The sequence below is a fragment of the Mesocricetus auratus genome, unplaced genomic scaffold (genome assembly GCF_017639785.1).
Source record: "Mesocricetus auratus isolate SY011 unplaced genomic scaffold, BCM_Maur_2.0 Super-Scaffold_100011, whole genome shotgun sequence".
Lineage (NCBI taxonomy): Eukaryota > Metazoa > Chordata > Mammalia > Rodentia > Cricetidae > Mesocricetus > Mesocricetus auratus.
Genome location: NW_024429195.1, coordinates 26652314 through 26672628, shown reverse-complemented (window position 1 = coordinate 26672628; position 20315 = coordinate 26652314). Strand labels below are relative to the sequence as shown.

The window sequence follows — 20315 nt, the reverse complement described above, 5'->3', positions numbered from 1 at the left end:
CCTAGTAGTCCTTATCTAGTCTTAGATTCTTGCTCCTTTAACATTATTAGGTCTGGGTTCCATCTCATACAGTGGGCTTCAAATTCAATTAGAAAGTGGTTAGTTGCTCCCGTAACATTTGTGCCATTATTGCAACAGCTCATCTTGCAGGTATTTCATTGGTTGCCTAGAGATATTAATGATTGCAGAGTACCTGCCAAGTATTGTAAATGCTGGGGTTGGCTTGGTCTTACGCAAGTCTTGTTCATGAATATAAATCGTTTGTTAGTTGTGTGCAATGTTTGGTCATATCTAGAAACATAGCTTCATAGCAGTTGTCCACCACTTTTGGCTCTTAAGATTTATCATCCCCTTTTCCCCGTTGATTCCTGAAACTTGCAGATGAGGGTGAGATACAGCTATTCTGTTTCTGAATGAGCGCTCTTATTCTTCACATGTTGACAAGTTTTTGAGTTTCTTTATTTTCACCTGCTACAATAAGAAACATTTCTGTGTTTTTCTTTAAAAGTGTAGTTGACCACACTCCAGTGGGAGAGCACTCATCACAAATATTTGGCCAACAGATTGGTCTTGAAGGTTCTTAAAAAAAAAAAAAGAGAGACACAAAACTAGGTAGGTAGGGAAGGAAAGGATGGATTTGGATTTGGGAAGAGTTGGTGAATGGGAGGAATATGATCAAAACTCACAACTAATAAAAAAGAAACAACTTCTTAATGTGTATTGAAAGATGCACTAATGTATGAGTATGAAGATATATTTAGGGAAAAATTAATACTGTGTCCAGTTAGCAGAACAATATTAGTAGGTTTTCTCCCAGATTCTATGACCTACTCAACCACTGATTCTTGGCTTAGTTAACGATTTCAGGCATGAATTCTGTCATGATCAGTCCTTAAATCCAGTGTGAAAGTGTTGATTGCTCCCTTAACATTTTTGTCACTATTGCACTAGTGGGCGTGTCTTGGCAGGAATTATGACTGTTTTGAGAACTTAGTTTCTTCTTCATTATCCTCAGATATGTCTATGTACTATTATTAGTAGTTTTTTTTATTTGTATTTGTGATTTAAGTATAAATTCTTTAACTTTGCACTTCTGAAATCTGACATTTGTGTGTTAGGTTAACTTATGTTTGTTACAAGCCTCAGTGGAAGAATCACCAGCTACAGTTCCTAGTAGAAGTGTGACTCATGTTTCCCTGGTGGCTTTGTGTTTTGACAGAATTGCTACACAAGTTCGTATGAACAGGTAAGAAGATTTTAATAATTTAAGTCATAATTGTTTTTTGGATATGAAAAGCCTTAATTATCTTAATTGTTTTCAAGAAACACTTAGGTAATGTAATTAATATTGTTTTATTTTAGACAGAGTTTCCTTTTAAACAACTTGATTAAATGTTTTTATTGAACTACATTTTTTAAATGTTAACTATTGTATATTTTTTCTGTTTTTATTAAGAGGTGTGGTTGAAGAGACTTCAAATAATGTAGACCCTAGTAAAACATCAAATTTTGATAGATATGTTCATGCCAGCAAGATGCAGCCTCAGTCATCTGGGTCACTTAGGTCAAATGCTGGAGCAGAGAAAGGCAAAGAAATTGCTGCCAAGTTAAATATCCATCGAGTCCATGGGCAACTTAGAGGTCTTGATACTACAGGTAGGCTTCAAAATACTTGTGTTTCTTTGGCATTTGTGAATGTGAAATTTTCCAAAATAGAACATTTTCCTTTGAATAATGCAGCAATTTGACATTATAATGAAGAGAAAGGTACTTCTACATATGAGGAATTTAACTATTTCTTACTTATCTTTTGTGCAGAATAGAAAGTAAGTTTTAGAGCCCAAATGAGGAATTGCTTCATCTCCTTTGTTTCTGTTTTTCCTTTTAGTTTCTATTTCTTGCTCATACAACAGAGAACATGATATATAGAGCTTTGTTTAAAAAAGAAAATTGTGAACATTTTTAAAAAGAACTAATTGTAATATTAACCTAGATAGATATTTGTTTTTCATATCCCTAATAAACTAAAAAAGTAGAACTGTTATATAGAATTTCAGTGTATGTTGGTTATGTTTTGTTTTTTGGAACTGAATTTATTGTTTGTTAGAAACTTAAAAGATCTTAGAATGTCAGATTGAATTTTTAAAAGTTTGTTTGGTAGTCTTATTTGGGATGACTGTTCCCCCTAAAGCTGTATGTTGAGCATATAACCAATCCCAAATGAACAAATGGTTTTATGAATCTGCTCCCTGTCTTTTGGGTTCTGTGGGTGTCATGATTCCTATCTTGTGTTCTAGGTCAGTGTAATTGCTGTGTCTATCTCAGGGTTTGTCTTAGGGTTTCTATTTCTGTGATGAAATACTGTGATGAAAAAGCCAGTTAGGGAAGAAAAGGTTCATGCTTTACTCTTCCACACCACAGTTCATCATCAAAGTAAGCCAGAACAGGAACTCAAGCAGGTCAAGAACCTGGATGCAGGGGCTGGTGTAGACATGGAGTTCTGCTTACTGGCTTTCTTTTCATGGCTTGCCTACAACCCAATCTTAGGGAGACATTTTCTTAACCCAGGTTCCCTCTTCTCAGATGATGCTTGTGTCAAGCTGGCATAAAAATATCCCGCAAAGGGCTTATTTCATCACCCTGTGTATAAGGTCACAGCATCCAACCTGAGACTTTCCAGTGACTTTTTTTTTTTTTATAACTACCTGCAAACTGTAGTCAGAAAACTGGGGCAAACCACAGTAGTTTGAGTTGTAAAGTGTCTGTAGGTTGCAGTGGTGACCAGTTTGCATTTATGTATAAGCACTGCATTATATAACTTGAAACCCACCACCAAAACAAAAGTTCATTACAAGCAAAGCTCCCATGAATTTCCAAGGTACATTTTCATAAAAATGCAGAACAACGTAAATGCTTATACATAAATTTGAGATTCTCATTCTAATGGCATCTAATAGCTGCAGAGAGATGAGGTAGGTTTCTGGTTTTTGTTTTTGTTTTTTCCAAGACAGGGTTTCTCTGTGTTGCTTTGGAGCCTGTCTTGGCACTGGCTCTGTAGATCAGGCTGGCCTCAAACTCACAGAGATGCACTTGCCTCTGCCTCCTGAGTGCTGGGATTAAAAGCCTGCACCACCACCGCCCCCCTGAGGTAAGTTTCTGAATGTGGTGCTCTGGGCTTTCCATTAGATATGCCTTCATATCTACAGGAGTAGATTACTCATGAAATTAAATGTGGTTGTTTCTCATTTTATACTCATACTTAAAGCTCAAGAGAAATACAAGGAATTAAATAATCATAGAAATTTGCGGAAATGGAGGTACATTTTACTGCATTACATCTATAAGCACTGAGTTTATGGCAATGTCTAATAAACTGCAATTGTATAAAGTGCAGTATAGAGCAGTCTTTTAATAAAAGTTATACTTGCCCAGGAAACAGTGTTTTTACTGAGATCACATAATTGAAATAATTTTGTTGTAAATGATGAAAGTTTATTAAAGTACCTTACCACAAAGCTAGATTATTTAGGAGTTTATTGCCTTTGTTGATTGAATACTCTGATCTTTCAAAAACAAATTGATAAATTCATTGTTAACTCTGGAATTTTCTTTACTTCTTTGTAGATAGCATTTTTTCAAGTGTTTTATTTATTTTTCTGTCTTTGTAGACTACTAAGATACCTTTTTAGGATAACCATTGTGAGTGATTTGTCTTCTCAAATATTAACATCTGGTTTTTTTCTTTAAAAAAAAAGTTCATTGTGCTCTCTCAATAATAGACATCGGGACCTGTGCCATCACTGCCATTCCCTTTGAGAAGTCCAAAGTTTTATTTACTCTTGAAGAATTGGATGAATTTACTTTTGTAGATGAGACAGATCAGCAAGCTATCCCAGATGTAACAAGGATAGGTCCCAGTCAAGAGAAATGGGGCTGGATAATGTTTGAATGTGGACTTGAAAATTTAACTATAAAAGGTAAGCTTTTTTTTTAACCCTGAGTTCTACTTAAGTGGGGACAGTTCAGTCTCACCTTGCTGAAATGTGTTTATTGGTTGTTACTTGTAGCAACCTGAGTCAGTATAATACAGCAAAAATAGTGGTTCCTGGTGTTACCTACAAGAGAGGATATCAATTTCAACTATACCAATGGCATTTCCTTCCACAGTCTGTCCCTCTGTCCCAAACCTTGGGTCCTCACAGAATAGCAGGATTTAGGAATATCCCATGCTTGTCACAGTTAAGATTTTTGCCATTTAAGAAGTAAATATTTCATGCAAATTCTTCATTTGGTGAACACTACCTATTATATAAGACAGGAGGGATGAAATGCGGAGGGTAAGTCTTATGTGGTTATGAATAATACTTTAAAGTAGGAAAGTTTAGTTGTTATAAGACTTTCAGGTTTAGTCTTACATGACTAATAACTTAAAATACTTGTAGCTACCTGTATGTCTACAACTTTCTACCTAGAAAGTCAGTCATACATAACTCTTAGATAAGGGCAAAGAATGGTTAGCGAGGAAAAACATAGCCTTTATGAAATTATATGCAGATACTTCAGAGTACAGCAGTAAAACACATATCTATTCTTTTTCTAATAGATTACTCCCTTCATTTTTATAGGAGGAAGACAGACTGGTGCCGTTTTATATAACAGTTTTGGAATTATGGGTAAGACTAGTGTCACAGAAAGGGGTGGAGTGCTGACATCCAATAATTCTTCTGATTCTCCTACGGGCAGCGGCTACAATACTGATGTGTCTGATGATAACCTTCCGTGTGACCGAACCAGTCCTTCATCTGACATAAATGGAAACTCAGTCTCAGATGAACAAGTTGGTGAATTTCTAATGATACTAATAGTTTGAAATTAGGAAACTGTATATTCAATTCAAAATCAGTTTTTTAGAGCGTATCTCCCTGTCATTTCCTCTTAGAGAGTTGTAACATTTTATTGAATATACTGTACCTAGAGTATAATTCTTGAATAGGTATAGGAATATATACCTATGATTCATATTCCTGCCCATTATAGTATTTAGCATAATACCATGATTATGTTATGCACTTAATAAACATTTGTTAAATAAATGAATTTATATAATTTAAGAAAAAGCTTTATTAATTAGGTTATTATTTTAGAAATCATTTTTATACTTGTTATTGGTGATATTTTATGTACATGAATATTTTTATCAGTATCTGCTTATTTTAGATACCATTTTAAGCGATATCTTATATTCAATTTAGTATTTTTGTTGTAGTAAAATTTAATTGTGATAGATATGGTAACAGCAAGAATATTTAAAGTTCTGTATTGTGGAGAAATTGGGTCACTAACTGCTTGGTGACTTTGGACAATCCAGTTTTTTAGTCTTGTTTTTTGTTTTCAGCTGTAATAGTATAGTAAGTAATGCCATTAACTCTAAAAGTCAATGCCATTGACTCTACAAATTGAAACATATACCATATGTGAAAAACTTAGTGTCTAATACAAGCAAGAATTTAGTGAATGTGTATACACATATACACATAAACAAGAGTAAACAAAAAAAGCTTAAGGAAGTGCCCTTTCATTAAGAAATCGATGTGGGCACCTAGTATTCATGGTTGTACTCACTTCTGAACCCCATTTCTAGAGGATTATTTAGTTTCGTCTCTCTGTATGAGAAACAGATATGATTGTGTGGGTATAGGCATGCTGTCGCCTGCATGTGGAGATGCAGTCAATCTTTGGGTGTCAGGCCTCACTTCTCCCTTGAGACAGGTTTCCTCAGCGCTGTGGAAACCAGGTTGACTGCTCTTGGAGCACCCTGAGATTCTCTTGTCACCACCTCCCATCCCTGTAGGAACACACTGAAATTACAGACATGAGGTTCTTACTGCCTGTATTTGTTTGCTTGTTTGTTTTAATGTGGGTTCTGATGATCCAAACTCAGGTTGTCAGGCTTACTGGGTAAATGCTGTTACTCACCAAGCCATCTCCCCAGCCCCTGGGGATTTATTTTTATTTGGTTCATAATTGTAGAGTTAATCAATTTCCAGAACAGCCTGATGGCTCAGCATATAGAACCAATTGCTACGTGGCATGCTTGGCAACCAAAATTTGGTCTCCTGAACTCTCATAAAAGTAGTAGGAGAAAGCTGATTCTGCAAAGTTGTCCTCTGATCCCCATATTTGTACCATGGTACTCTTACACTCCTACTTACACTTCATGTCCACATTCCCACACAATAATAATAAATGAAATTTTAAGTTAATCAGTTGCCTTATTAGTTCTTTAGAAGTGTTTGGGAGATTGACTTAGAATTTTAATGAAGGGAATGAAGACACATGTGCACTGAACAAGAGTTCTTTTTGAGTGTTCGTTCCCTCTCACCTATTGAAAAACTATACAGAATATTTTTTAAAGATTTATTTATTTTTATTTTATGTTGAAGAGTGTTTTGCCTGTAATGTATCTGTGCACCATGTATATGGCTGGTGCGCACTAAGACCAGAAGACAGTGATGGAACCCTGGAAACTGGAGTGAGGACAGTTCTGAGCCACCTTGTGGGAACTGGAATAGAACCCACCTCCAGCTGGTGCTTTTAACTGCTGAGTCCTCTCCAGCCTCACTTCACAGAATTTTAAGGGCTTTTCTCCTAGATCCTCTCCTCCTTGACGTTTCTAATAATTTATCCAAGTTCTGTGTTCTCTTTTCCTGTGTTCTTATGGAATTGTTTCTCCTCAAATGTAGTTGTTCACTGGCACTAATTTGCTCTTGCATTTGTCTGTTCCCTGACTTACTGCTAGTTCTATTATGTAGTAATACTTTCCCATGCGTCTTTCACAGAAGTCCTGAACCGTGTCACGACATTTCGGCATGGCTTTTAAGTATGCCATGGTCCCAGAAACAATTCAGTCTACAGTCATTTGCTTGACCATGCACATTGCTACAGTAACAAAGCATAAGTCTCCCTCCTTTTTTAAAATGTCAAGTTCTGTGCCTGGGTTATACCTCCTTGAGAAATCAACGTTTCCAGCTTATTATGTTTTGTGAAGCTGCAGATTAAACTCAGGACCTTGTAACATGCTTTGCAAATGCTAGCTCTACCACTTGGCTGCTTCCTCCAGCTATAGAGGTTTCTGTTTGTTTGTTTTTAGAGACAGCCTTGATATGTTGCCTAGACTAGTATTGACCTTCTGGGTTTTTAGAAGATCCTTTTTTGTCAGCCTCCTGTATATTTAGGACTACAGGGTTAGATCTCTTTCCCAAAGAAAAGCACATGGGGTCTGGTAAGATAGCTTAGCAATCAAAGACATTTGCTGCATGGTTGCCAAACCTGTCGAATGGCTTGGGTTTAGATTGCAACAGAAGGCTACTTTGAGCAGTAGCCATAATTCAGGGTTTTATGTAAGGGTTAGTCTGGTAAGCCTGGTGGATGAAAAGGTTTTATGCTTAAAGTGCTATTAAGCCTGTGATCTGAAGATCAATACAATATTAAGTTGTTGGATTTTTTAAAATATAGGATGAAGGAGTTGAATCTGATGATTTGAAAAAAGATCTACCTCTAATGCCACCACCTCCAGATTCATGTAGTATGAAGTTGACCATTAAAGAAATTTGGTTTAGTTTTGCAGCTCCCACCAATGTGAGATCGCCTACGCATGCATTTTCTAGGTAAAAAAAATTCAAAATGTAATTTTGTCCATTGACAGATTGTCTCAGACAGCATACTATTCTGTTTCATTTACTTACTGAAATATTTTCCTGACATATGTAATACTCTGTGAGTGCCAAGGTGGCTATTCTTCCTTTCTTTCTCATTGGATACTTTCTGTAGACATTATAGATTCTCTACTTAGCCCAATTTCTTTCCTATTATTTTAGCTGTATTTACTTGTCTTGCTGTCTTAAAACTTTGGTTTTATTCTTCATTTCAGACATGTTTGCCCTTTTTTCTTTCCAAGTATCCATTTTTATATATATGTTCATAATTTGTTAGTTACCAAAAAGAAAAATATTGCTTGAGTAAAATAATAGTAAATGCTATAGATATAGGAGATTGCTTGAAATATAAAATTTGATCCTATGATTTTTTTTCCTTTATTTTAAAAGGCAGCTGAATCTTTTAAGCACTGCAACTCCAGCTGTTGGTGCCTGGCTGGTTCCCATTGATCAACTCAAGTCATCCTTAAACAAATTAGAGACTGAGGGAACCTTGAGAATTTGTGCTGTTATGGGATGCATAATGACAGAAGCATTAGAGGTGTGTCTTTTAATCACATAAGGTATCAAACATGCTTGGTTACTGAAAATGATTCACTACTATAGTAGATATCAGACGATACCAGATCTACAAGTCCTTAATTACTAGATATCTTTGATTATAAGATCTCTTATACATATAATTGTAAGTCTTTTTATTCTTGTTTGGCTTTCAGAATAAAAGTGTACATTTTCCTCTAAGAAGTAAATACAATAGACTTACAAAAGTTGCTCGCTTTCTCCAAGAAAATCCTTCATGTTTACTATGTAATATTCTACACCACTACCTCCACCAAGCAAATTACTCCATCATTGATGATGCCACAATGGTTAGTACTAGATTTTTGTTGTTGTTTGAGACAGGCTTTCTTTGTGTAGCTCCTGGAACTTGCTTTTATAGACCAGGCTGGCCTCAAACTCACAGAGATCCCTTGTCTCTGCCTCCTGAGTTCTGGGGTTGCTGAGATTAAAGGCGTGCACCACCACACCTGATTGATAAGTACTAACTTTAAGGAAGCTACTATGTGTAGCAATAGTACTGATGGACAGGTCGTGAAATTTGGTTAGAGATACATGTTAGTAGATAGGTGTTAGTATAAGCTGTCAACATGGATAAGATTTTTCAGCATGACAGGCTAAATGAGAAATGGTCAAAGATAGAATTCTGAAAAAAATACCAAACTTCAAGAAGTTTAGAGAGGTTGTATGACACAAGACTGAGTGTTAAGAAGGGAAGTAGAGAGATAGAACTGAGACAGTTGCATCCTAGAAGCTAAAAGCATAAGTTTCAAGCCAGGAAATAATCCCTAAAGTTAATGATTTAATAAAATAAAGAGTAGTTTATCATAGAGGGAGACCATATAAGTGTACAACAAATTCTTGCCCCTAGAATAGCAAATACCACATCCTGATTGAGATTTTAGAAGTTCAAGAACATTCCTTGTCTTCTCCAGGCTTCTGGGTAGTAGAGCATATGCAACACTATTTAACCAAATTAGGCACTTATGTGTTAGTACTATTAATGGCCAGAAAAGAAAAGAATCTATGATAAGTGATGAATTTTAAAAAGATGTTTATATCTAAGACTGAAATCGCACTTTCTACTTTCTGAGAATTGAAGACGAAGTTGTATAGTTTTAGCCTGACATACCCATCCTAGTTGTGGTCTGAGAAGCTAGAACAGAGAGACTTGAGGCACTACCCTGAGGGGATGGTCTACAAGATGTGAAAGGAAGAGGTTTGTTTTTCTCGTAATCATCTTCATTGTTAACTTTAAAGATAGTTACAAATTCCCTTATACCCAGCATGAAATTTGCAGCAATTCCTTTTAACACTTAAAAGTAGAGACATATGAGAGATTGCTAATCTTTGCAGTGAATAATTTTATATCTTCTCAGCTTAATAAATCATCTAAATAGCTCAAAAGAAATTTTGAATTTTCATTTGGGCCAAGAATATAAAGTCTATTAAATGATTCTTTAAAAAAAAAAGAAAACAACAAAAGCTTTATACCCAGTGTTTATTTAATTTCATGTTCATGTGAAGCAGCCATCATGCTTTATGACAAAATTATGCAGTGCTTATATTTATAGTCTGGGTTCTGTATCAGTCTATTTTCTGTTACTATACTCAAATACCTGGGGCTAGTAATTTATGAACAAAAGATGTTTCTTCAGTTTTCAAGTTCCCAGAGCATAGCACTGACATCAGTGCTCTCTTGGCAGTGGCTTCATGGTGTGCACATGAGTGAGAGGGGTGGGGCGGGGCAAAGGATCACATGCCAGGACAGGAAGCCAGAAGCTGGTGAGTTCAAGGCCTTGCTCTTTAATAACAGCCTATATAGTGAGTACAGGTCTCGCCAGTACTGCTGTGATGAAGTCTAAGACCACTGTCTTCAGTGATCTCCACTGTAAGTTTTTCATTGTTATTGCAGAGTGATGGGCTTCCTGCCTTGGTAACTCTAAAGAAAGGCTTAGTTGCTTTGGCAAGGCAGTGGATGAAGTTCATTGTGGTGACACCTGCCTTTAAAGGTGTTAGCCTACACCGACCAGCTCAGCCACTGAAACCTCCAGCTGCTGTGGACCAGGAGCATGAAGATGGACTTGGCCTGGATAATGGAGGTGGTCTTCAAAGTGATACCAGTGCTGATGGTGCAGAATTTGAGTTTGATGCAGGTAACTTAAGATTAGGGTACTGTTCTACTTTTCTTTCCTCAGTATAATCACTGTGGTTTTTTGTTTTTGTTTGTGTGGGGCAGGGTGTTGAGTATGTGCATCTTGTAAGAATAGCTTCATATTAATAATATGCCTCTTTAAAAGATACCAATCACCAGGCAGTGGTGGCACATACCTTTGATCCCAGCACTTGGGAGGTACAGGCAGGCGAATCTCCTGATCTACAAAGCGAGTTCCAGGAAAGGCTCCAAAGATACACAGAGAAACCCTGTCTTGAACTCCCCCTCTCATAAATGATACCAATTAAGACCTTTTTCCTGTAATAAATGATTAATAGAAGCAAATCCTAGCTGTTTCATAATTGGTCACATGGTATTCAATAATTTTTGTCTCAAATTTGATAATGCTGTTGTTTAACGATATAGTTATGAATTTTATAAATTCACAATGACTTTGGAATCTTTTATTGAACAAATTCATAATTTATCTTTGTGAGCTACAGTAGACTGATGTTCTGACCAGTAGAGACAACTTTTATAGCAAATTCATCAATATAACCTGCCTTTTAATACTGTATTTGCCCCATTTATCTGTTTTTAAAGTTTTGTCTTATCACCTGTTACATATATTTGATCTTTAAGTAAATTTGGAAGCCTGAGCTGGGCATATAATTCTGTAAATAAAGTGTGCTGCATCTGAACAAGGTGGATGTTTTTGAAATGTATTGTTTGTACTTTAACTTTTGCCAAAGGTTACTTTTTTATTATGTCTTTCAGTGTTTTGAAAAAGAATTTAAAAGTAGAGGAAAGAGATAGTTAAAATTAGAGCTTTCAACACATTTATATAGCTTAACATTTAAATTTTTACTTTTAATAAATACATTATAAAAAGTAGCCTGTATTTTATTGTTTATTATCCAGAATTTATTATGTACAGAGATTGAATTAGTTCAGTGGCTTTCCCTTCTAATTAACTCCTGGCACCTGCATTCATTTGTGGCATTCTGCATATTCTAGAGGGTGATTGAATTGGTTTTTGGTCACTGTATTGGTGGATTGTTTAAACTCAGATTAAGTTTGGAAAGTAAGAAACAAAAATATAAAAATCAGATACTTTTTTTCAGCTTGTAAAAATGGATTGTAGTTATACAGACCAAAATGTTGGTTGGTTTTTCAAGAAAATGTATGGTCATAAAGCTTAGTCTTTTTTTTTTTTTTTTTTTTTTTAACCATTTTAGCCACAGTCAGTGAACACACAATGCTTCTAGAAGGAACAGCTAACCGGCCACCACCTGGAAGCTCTGGACCTGTCACTGGAGCTGAAATAATGAGGAAGCTTTCTAAAACTCACACCCATAGTGACTCTGCATTAAAAATAAAGGTATAGTATTGCTAGTTTTGATTATGGAGTTTAAACTTAGCAGTGCCAACCTATTGTTTTAATTTCAGTATTAAATATATTGGATGTCTACTCTAAATATTCCAATAGTTTATGTTAAAATTAATTTGGTTAGTACTTTCAGTGTATTTCCATGAAAATTATATCATCAATGTTTAATACTTTTAAAGACTTTACTAAACCTTTATGTTCTTTTTATCTTATTGAATATTATATGCAATAAAATTCAGAATTAAAAATGTTGATAATCTTGTAATTTCAGTTTTAGTGAGAAGCCTTTCCAGCTGTATATTACTGATGCAAAGCTTAGGTTGGGTTTTTGCAAGTTACGATCTTAACTTACACTCCATTGTCTTAAGAAGTTTAAAGAATGTTTAACAAATGGGACAGTATATCCTGGTGCGTAGACTGGCATATGGAGTAACTTCCTTATTTCAGTCCTACTCTGTAACGTGAAAAGTTTCTGACTGAATTGTGTATTCATATTTGTAAGGTAGGGATTTTCACAGCATCCTATTTGGAGTACTGGAGAAATAACTGAGTTAAGACATATTAACTGTGTCTGATACTTTGTATTGTTTTTGTTTTTTGGGTTTTTCCTTTGTTTGTTTGTTTTTTGGTGTTTTGTTTTGTTAGTTTGCTTTTACAAGGACTGAAAATGCTACTTAGTAATTTGACATTCACTCAGAGTCTGCATGTAGACTTACAGTGACACTCAGAATAATTTTGACATTAAAATATTAAACATCTAAATAAAAATTATAAATAAACATGAAAAAGGGCTCCCAAATAAACTAAACAACAAGTCTTTTCCTAACCACTAAGAAAAAGGCAAAATATTAAAAAGAAAAATTTTAAAAGTGGATAAAGACATAAAAAATGTCACAAATATATATATGTATGTGTGTGTATATATATATATATATGAAGATGATATTTCCATTTTTATCTATAAGATTAGAGTACTAAAATTTTGGTGTTATGTATTATAGGTGAAGATGTAAGAAAATAGTCATTCTCATATAATATTAGAATATGGTTATATGATAAGCCTTGTCCTGGGGAGACACTACACAAATGCCTACTTGCCCCAAATAGAGAACCCATGACAGACCACAGTACAGATACCACCAGAGTCCAACTTGAAGAAGCACTGAATTTTGTTGGGTTACTTACAGTACTGGGAGTGGATGTTTCAATCTGGAAAAAAACAGTTGCACAATAAGTGAATATGGTTGTGACTCTTTTGAAGAACAGTGTGACAATTATATGTGAAAAGTTAAAATCTTTCCATGTCAAGGACTATTCATTTTTGTGATCATAAATGATCAGACAGATCCTACAGCTTTTTTAAAGGCAACACTAAATGGGAAAATATAGGAGATGACATAAAAGAATTAATAAGTTATGTACACTATTATAAATGTATCACAGTCTTTCCAAAAACGGGTTAGGTCTGTGTGCAGCTATGAATGTCACTGGAGTTACATGGATTGGATTTATAGCAGAATATAGGTGTGTATGTGTGTGTGTGTGTGTGTGTGTGTGTGTGTGTGTTTGTGTGTGTGTGTGTTTACTTTTCTACTGCTGTGAAGAACTCCCTGACCAAGGCAACATATAATGAAGGGACCAGACCCTCACCCAGCCCCCTGCTTTTACAGCCGTGATAGGCTGCAGAAAAGATCTAGCAAGGCAAAGGCCCCTGACTCGTCACATGTGTTTAGTTTCAGACTTTCCAACCATGCAAAAGCTGCCTTAGTCACTAGGAGCTCAGATACCCTCCAAGTGGCAAAGAACCAATCAAAGTTAGCTGTTGGGCTTTGGGCATGCTTTACAATAAAAGTGGCATAACAGTGACATGCAGAGCATAGCAACTACCCTGGGTGGTCCTATAAGACAACCAGTTGACCAGTTAACACAGGACAGGTCGCCCATGCTCAGAAGCTCACCATTCCTGAGACTGTTGTGTACTCTTAGACACTCCCCTTGCTCTAAGAAATAAATTCCCCACCTTGCTGTTTTTTGGGTACTTCTCATTCTACCTGCCCTGATGAACGTCCTAAGGGCTCAAGTTAATACAATTAACTCATTAAATAATAAAAGACTCTTTGCTTTTGCATTGGAATGGGTCTCGGTGATTTGGGTGTTCAGAATTTGGGCACAACAATAAAAGAAAGCATTTAAATGGCGACTTACAGTTTTAGAGGATTAGAATCCATGGCCATCATTGTAGAAGCATGGCAGCAAGAAGGCAGGCATGACAATGGAACAGTAGTTGAGAGCTTACATGCTAAGATAACCATGAGGCAGGAAGAAAGAGAGGTAACTGGGAATGGCATATAGGCTTTTGAAACCTACAAGCCACCCCCAACACACTTCCTCCTTCTCCAATAGGGTCACATTTCCTAATCCTTCCCAAAGTATCACACCAACTGCAGAACAAGCATTCAAATGTGAGCATATGGGGGCTATTCTTATTCAAACCGCCACAGTGTATATGCTTTTATCGCACATAAATAATATAGGAAGATAAGAAACTCGAAAAACATTGGGGAAGGCATCTAAAAAAATTAAAACATAGAACTTTCTACTAAAGTTTCTATGTTTTGAAAGTTTTTATTTTGTATACACATTCTCTTTTAAATTAAAATATTTGTGAAAGTGGTAATTTTAAAACATACACAATAATAGATTGATGCATTCTTTGTTATTATTAAAATGCTAGAAGGGTGAGTATTCTCGTTTCTTTTTTGTTGCTATGATACATACTCTCAAAAAGCAACACAGGAGAGGAAAATTGCTTTGTTTGTTTGTTTGTTTTGACTTATATTTCATGTTGTAGTCCATCATTTCAGGAAAGTCAAGACAAGAACTTGAGCACCTAGTCACATCATATTGACCATCAAGAAAGAAGAGAGAATATATGCATCCTGTTTTATACTGTGCAGGACTCCTTGCCTAGGGAGGGTGCCACTTGTAACAGGCCATGTTCCCACATCCATCATCAGTTAAAACAGTCTTCAACAGACATGGCCATAGGCCAACCCAGTTTTCACAATGCCCATTAGATTGTCTTCCCAACTTGGCCGTGTCAAGTTGACAATCAAAACTAAGCAAAGATAGCATAATATCAAGAGTTATGGAGTAGCAGTAAAGCAGATGAATTAAAATATCTTTACTTTTCTCAGTTGTTATTTATTAAACTGATTTTTCTTTGTGAGACAAAGCTAATAAACTACATCAAAAACATACAAGGGATTAAATAAATGAAATATGCATAACACATGTTTAATATGTTGTAAGTACTCACCCTTATCTCCTACAGTGATACGTTTTTTCCCCCCTTCCCCCATCTAAATGAGAACATGTAAAAATGTAGACCTTTCTGCCTTCTGTTAATACTTCAGTGGTCTTTTGTCTGTGTCTCCTGTTCTTACTCAGAAAGCCTCTAGTTTCCTTTCTGTTGATTGTCTATGCTTACCTCCAGTTTAAAAAAAAAAGTACAGGCGAGATTGCCAAATGGCTTTCCTTCTCTAGTTTTGTTGTTATTTTTGCTCTGTTTTTTATGTTTGTTTGTTTGGGTAAAAGTCTTATTTCTCCTTGACTGGCATGGAATTTACTGTGTTGATTATGTTGGCCTTGAACTCATGGCGGTGCTCTTGCCTCAGCCTCCTTTGTGCTGAGATTATGTGTAATGCATTATGCCTTTCCTGGCAGTGATACTTTACTTTTGATGGTGTCAGTCATGTAACAAGTAGATTCTTAGGGGTTTTTTTTTTTGTTTTTTGTTTTTGGTTTTATGAGACAGGGTTTCTCTGTATTGTTTTGGAGGCTGTCGGTCCAGCCTGGCCTCGAACTCACAGAGATTCTTAGTGTTTTAAGGAAACAGTTCTATAAGTTTTGGGGTATCAGTTGCTGGATCAGTCATTATGCAGTGATAAAAATAATTGCTTCTGGCAACTTCTTTAAATAGCCATAAGTATGTTCATACACCTCTATAAACATTCTTCCTCATGATTTGCTTAAGTCTTCATGCTCTGGATACTGGCCCTTTAGGCATTTACCAGCATTTTATTTCCTGTGTTCTGTTGCAAATGCTGTTCTGTGACTCCTGTTCAGCCTTAGAAACTGATTAATGATTCATTAGTAAAATACTTGAAGGGATATACTTAGTATTGTACTATAAAGTTATAGAAAATGCTTTTTTACATTTCAGATTCAACAATCCTAGTAGACACAATAACTGTATTAAAGATAGGATAGCTAGTGGCAATAGCAGCAGTCATAGAGGTTGTAAATATCAGGAGCAATTTTTACATATGTCAGAAAAAAAATCCTGTGTTTGTTTTATAGGGCATTCATCCATATCATTCTCTGAGTTACACTAGTGGAGACACTGCTACAGATTCTCCAGTACATGTTGGACGTGCTGGGATGCCAGTGAAGGAGAGTCCAAGGAAGGAGAGCCTTCTTAGCTATCTGACTGGAAGCTTCCCAAGCCTGCACAACCTTCTGGAAGGCACTCCTCAGAGAAGTAGTGCAGCTGTGAAAAGTAGCTCCCTGACAAGAACAGGTATCTCGCTGCAGTGGATCCAGGTCCCTCTTTTGTGTACACTCACATATACATACACACACAATTAAAAATAAAACATTCTTTCAATCAATTTTCTTTTGTGAAGAATTAGAAAAAGTTTATTATATACTTTGGTTGCATGAGTAATCTTTTTTAGTATACTTTGTTTTTGAGAAAATATTTTTGAAGAAAATTGTAACTTTTTTTATGCCTTTCGTTTTTTGTTTTCAAGTTTAAGTGCTGGCTAATGCCAACCTGCATATGCTGAGGCTGAGGAATATTTAATCACCATGCTATGATAATAAAAATGAGTTCTGTACTAATGTCTTAGAGCCCATAGTCATAACAACTTCATGAAGTGAGAGTTAAAAGTATTTGGAGAGATGGCTCAATAGTTAAGAGCACTAGCTGCTCTTGCAGAGGACCTAAGTTCTGTTCCCAGCACCCACATGGCTGCTGACAACCATCTTAACTCCAGTTCCAATGGATTCTGATGCCCTCTTCTGACTCCCACAGGCACTGCATGCAGTTTGTTCACAGACAATCAGGCAAAACATCTATATGCATAAAATAAAAGTAAAGGAATCTTAAAAAAATATTTGCAAAGACATTTTCATCTGACTTTCTGAAAGTATGTCACATTTTCCTATGTTATAATATATAATAATTTTATTCTAAGTAAACTTTGTTTTCAGGAAATACAGTAGCCACTGACATGTTGTCTGAACATCCTTTGTTATCTGAGCCATCATCTGTGAGTTTTTATAATTGGATGTCAAATGCTGTGGGCAATCGTGGAAGCGTGGTACAGGAATCTCCTGTTACAAAGTCAGGACATAACAGTCTTCCAACAGGTATTCAAATTGTTATTTTTATCTTAACTGTCTTATGTGACACAAACAGTTACAGTGAAATCTGGTTTCTCAGAGGATAATTAAATTGTCAAATGCTTAATTGATATTTGGTTGAAATTGGACTCATTCAGAAAATGGTAAATTATGCTATCACCTGGTATTCTTGCTATATCAAATACAAGATTTAAAGAAATTAAAATTTCCATTTAACGTGGTTGGCTAAACATTCATAACACCAAAGAAAGCAGGTTAAAACACATAAAGTATAGTTGCAGCATGATGTACCTAGAGAATAGAAAATACACTGAATTTGTCTAGCTCTCTCTGAGACATCATAACTATCAATTCATATACTCTTTGAAGTTACTTAACAAATATGTAATCAAATCTATATAAACAGTAAAATAAGATTTCTTTCCCCAAGGAGAGAGATAAATGAGGGCCATTCATTAATTTAAAAAGAATATGCATGTATAGAAAGAAAGCTGGCAGGATGCTCCCCAAGAAAGTGGTGGCTATATCAAGTGTAAGTATATTAACCCTCTTTTTTTCTATTTTTGAAGGTTTTCAAAGTTAGTAAACTTTGGTCCTGATTACTAAAGGCCACTAAAATGAATCTTTAAAATGGCTATCTGAACAATGTGAATTCTTTCCATATAGAAATAATTAAAATGTAAAAAGTAGTTGATTTGTAAGTGCTTACCCAGCTCTTTCTTTTGTTGGTGTGGCCCTTCTCAGTTTTGAAGTGTTCTGATAGCCTCATGCTACGTCTCTGCATTGACCCTTGACTGGAGAAGATAGAAAGAAGGCATCCTGCAGTTCTTAGCATCTTTTCTGGTTCTCATGTCACTGTTCTGAGTGGCTATAGTTTAAATTACAAGAGAACTAGAATGGAGCAGTTCCTCTCTCTCAAGGGTCCATTGTCTGGCAACTTATATGATAAAGGACGTGCCCAGGGAATCCATAGTTCATTTGGTTTTGTTCATCCTCTGGAAAGCCTGGGTGGGATTCTGTTAACTCGATGTTTTTTGCCCTGTTTCATTTGCTTTTCAAAGATTTTTCAAGCCATAAAATTCTACATTTTAGACTGACTGGTTTGAGTACCTGGATAAAGATCATTAATATTTCTTGAATATTTAATTTTAAGTTTTTATTAATAAATTACATCTATAAATTTTCTTATTACATATAATTAGTTTTTCTTTTCCTTATCAGTGGTCTGGTAAGGGGACTACAACAATGTTGTTTTTAAATTTGACTTGTTATACCCTTTTATGATTTCCAAATGAGTCACATTTTACTCTTGAAATTTGCTATTAGGAGTTGCACCCAATCTTCCTACGATACCATCAGCCTCAGATTTCAACACTGTCTTGTCAAGTGATCAGAATACTCTGGATGGGACACATTCTCAGCATAGTACCAGTCAAGATGACGTGGCCGGTGTAGAAGAAGCAAACCAAGGCTTTCCTGCAGTTCAGCTTGCCGATGCACAGGTGAGTTTGCTTGCTTTATTTGATACTGATGTCACCTCCAGCCGTGGAGCTTAGAGCAGGAACCATTAAGCAATAGGCACCTGAAGTTCAAATGAACTCTATTCTGTTCCTGTAGTAAAAAAGCCTTCATGCAGAACAGAAAGAGCCTTTAAAAAATACATTGATTAATTATGAATGCAAATTAACCAATAGGTTATCAAATTGAAAGTCTCAATATAATGTTTTTGTTATGTGTTGAAAATTGATCATAACATGACTAGAAAGTTAAATTTTAAAGCCCACAGTCTTTCATATAAAGTTAAGACTTTATTAAGTGAGCAGTTGGGAGACATTGAATAGAGAAATAAATAATTAACACATGTAGACATAGACGAGTAGTAATGTAAATGAATGAGCAGAAAAAGAAGAGGTGAACTGTTCAAGTAGTTCATACCAGTAACGTGAAACTCTAGGAAAAGTTGTGACTTTGCAAAAGTATAGACTGATTAAAAAAAAAAAGAACGGAAAGGGCATAACTACTCCTAGGCATGGTGGAGGACCAGTTTATAAAAGGGAGAGTATAGCCAGAGTCATGGATATCTGGGAGAGTTCAAAGTGGACATGACTAGCCTGAACTGGGCCATGTGAGGAGAGGAGCAGGGGAACCAGGTGCAGATCCAAGAGGGCAAAGGTACAGAAGGGGCAAGAAACCAAAATTGCTGGAGTGTATATGCCTTGTGGGGAAGGGCAGCCCAGCCCCTGAGCTGGGGAGTTGGGGGTGGGGCTTGGGAGTAGAGGGCAGGGTGTGACAACTATACCCTGTAACATGTAGGGACTCTGGGACTAGAGCCTAGCAGCCAGGTCTGCTTTGATGTGTTAAATAGGCATCTCAGCCATTTGTCCCAGGGTTTGAGACTTACCATAGACAAATAGTGTGAAATCTTTTGGAATATCTTTAAGTTTGACTGAATAGAAGGCAAACTGGAGTGAGGGACATAGGGATTGAAAACTGTCAGAGTAAAAGAGGCTTGAATGTAAATATGTAATTATAAGGAGTTCAGAAGGTCACACACAGAGAAAAGAAAGAAAGGTTGGGATGGAATGACATTTGTAGAGAAATGAGAGATAATTGATGTTTAAAGCCATTTGTAGAGCTCTTTGGCATAATATGTATTTTTACTCTAAAAGTTTTTGGGAAAGCTGGAAGTTTGTAAATTATTAGCTTCATTTTTTTCTATGTCACATATACCAGATTTACTTACTTTATGTGTTACAGTAGCTTTTAGGACTTTTTAAAAACCTTTTTGGTTCCTGTTTTAAGTTAATTGTGCTCATTAGTATTTGAATCCACTGGGAAAGACAAAGACCTAGACTCAATTCAAATTTAGATTCAATGAATTTATTCTTAACTACTAGCAAAAGGACTATAGCCTTAGAGCCAGAGGGCATGCTGAAGGGGGGTAAGGTAGTTTCAAGGCAGATATCAGAAAGGCATGTATTACAACTATCCATGGAATTGAATCCACAGATGTGCAGTTGGTACTCTGTTGGTTTATTTTTGGTTTTGTTGGTTTTTCGAGACAGGC

General features: G+C 35.9%; 1 protein-coding gene across 10 annotated transcripts in view; it reads left to right on the top strand.

Annotated features, from left to right (window-relative positions):
• The window catches only part of Kiaa1109 (KIAA1109 ortholog), a 176273-nt gene that overhangs the window by 67266 nt on the left and 88692 nt on the right, over nt 1–20315 (top strand). For 9 of the 10 annotated variants that reach the window (XM_040754477.1, XM_040754479.1, XM_040754485.1 and 6 more), the window contains exons 34-45: nt 1119–1246; nt 1457–1656; nt 3780–3977; nt 4626–4837; nt 7516–7667; nt 8106–8256; nt 8432–8584; nt 10189–10429; nt 11667–11809; nt 16181–16400; nt 17096–17254; nt 18575–18750. In XM_040754477.1, the coding sequence (XP_040610411.1) occupies nt 1119–1246; nt 1457–1656; nt 3780–3977; nt 4626–4837; nt 7516–7667; nt 8106–8256; nt 8432–8584; nt 10189–10429; nt 11667–11809; nt 16181–16400; nt 17096–17254; nt 18575–18750 (2133 nt within the window). The remainder of the gene's footprint in view (nt 1–1118; nt 1247–1456; nt 1657–3779; nt 3978–4625; nt 4838–7515; nt 7668–8105; nt 8257–8431; nt 8585–10188; nt 10430–11666; nt 11810–16180; nt 16401–17095; nt 17255–18574; nt 18751–20315) is intronic. The other variant, XM_040754482.1, reaches the window with a different exon arrangement.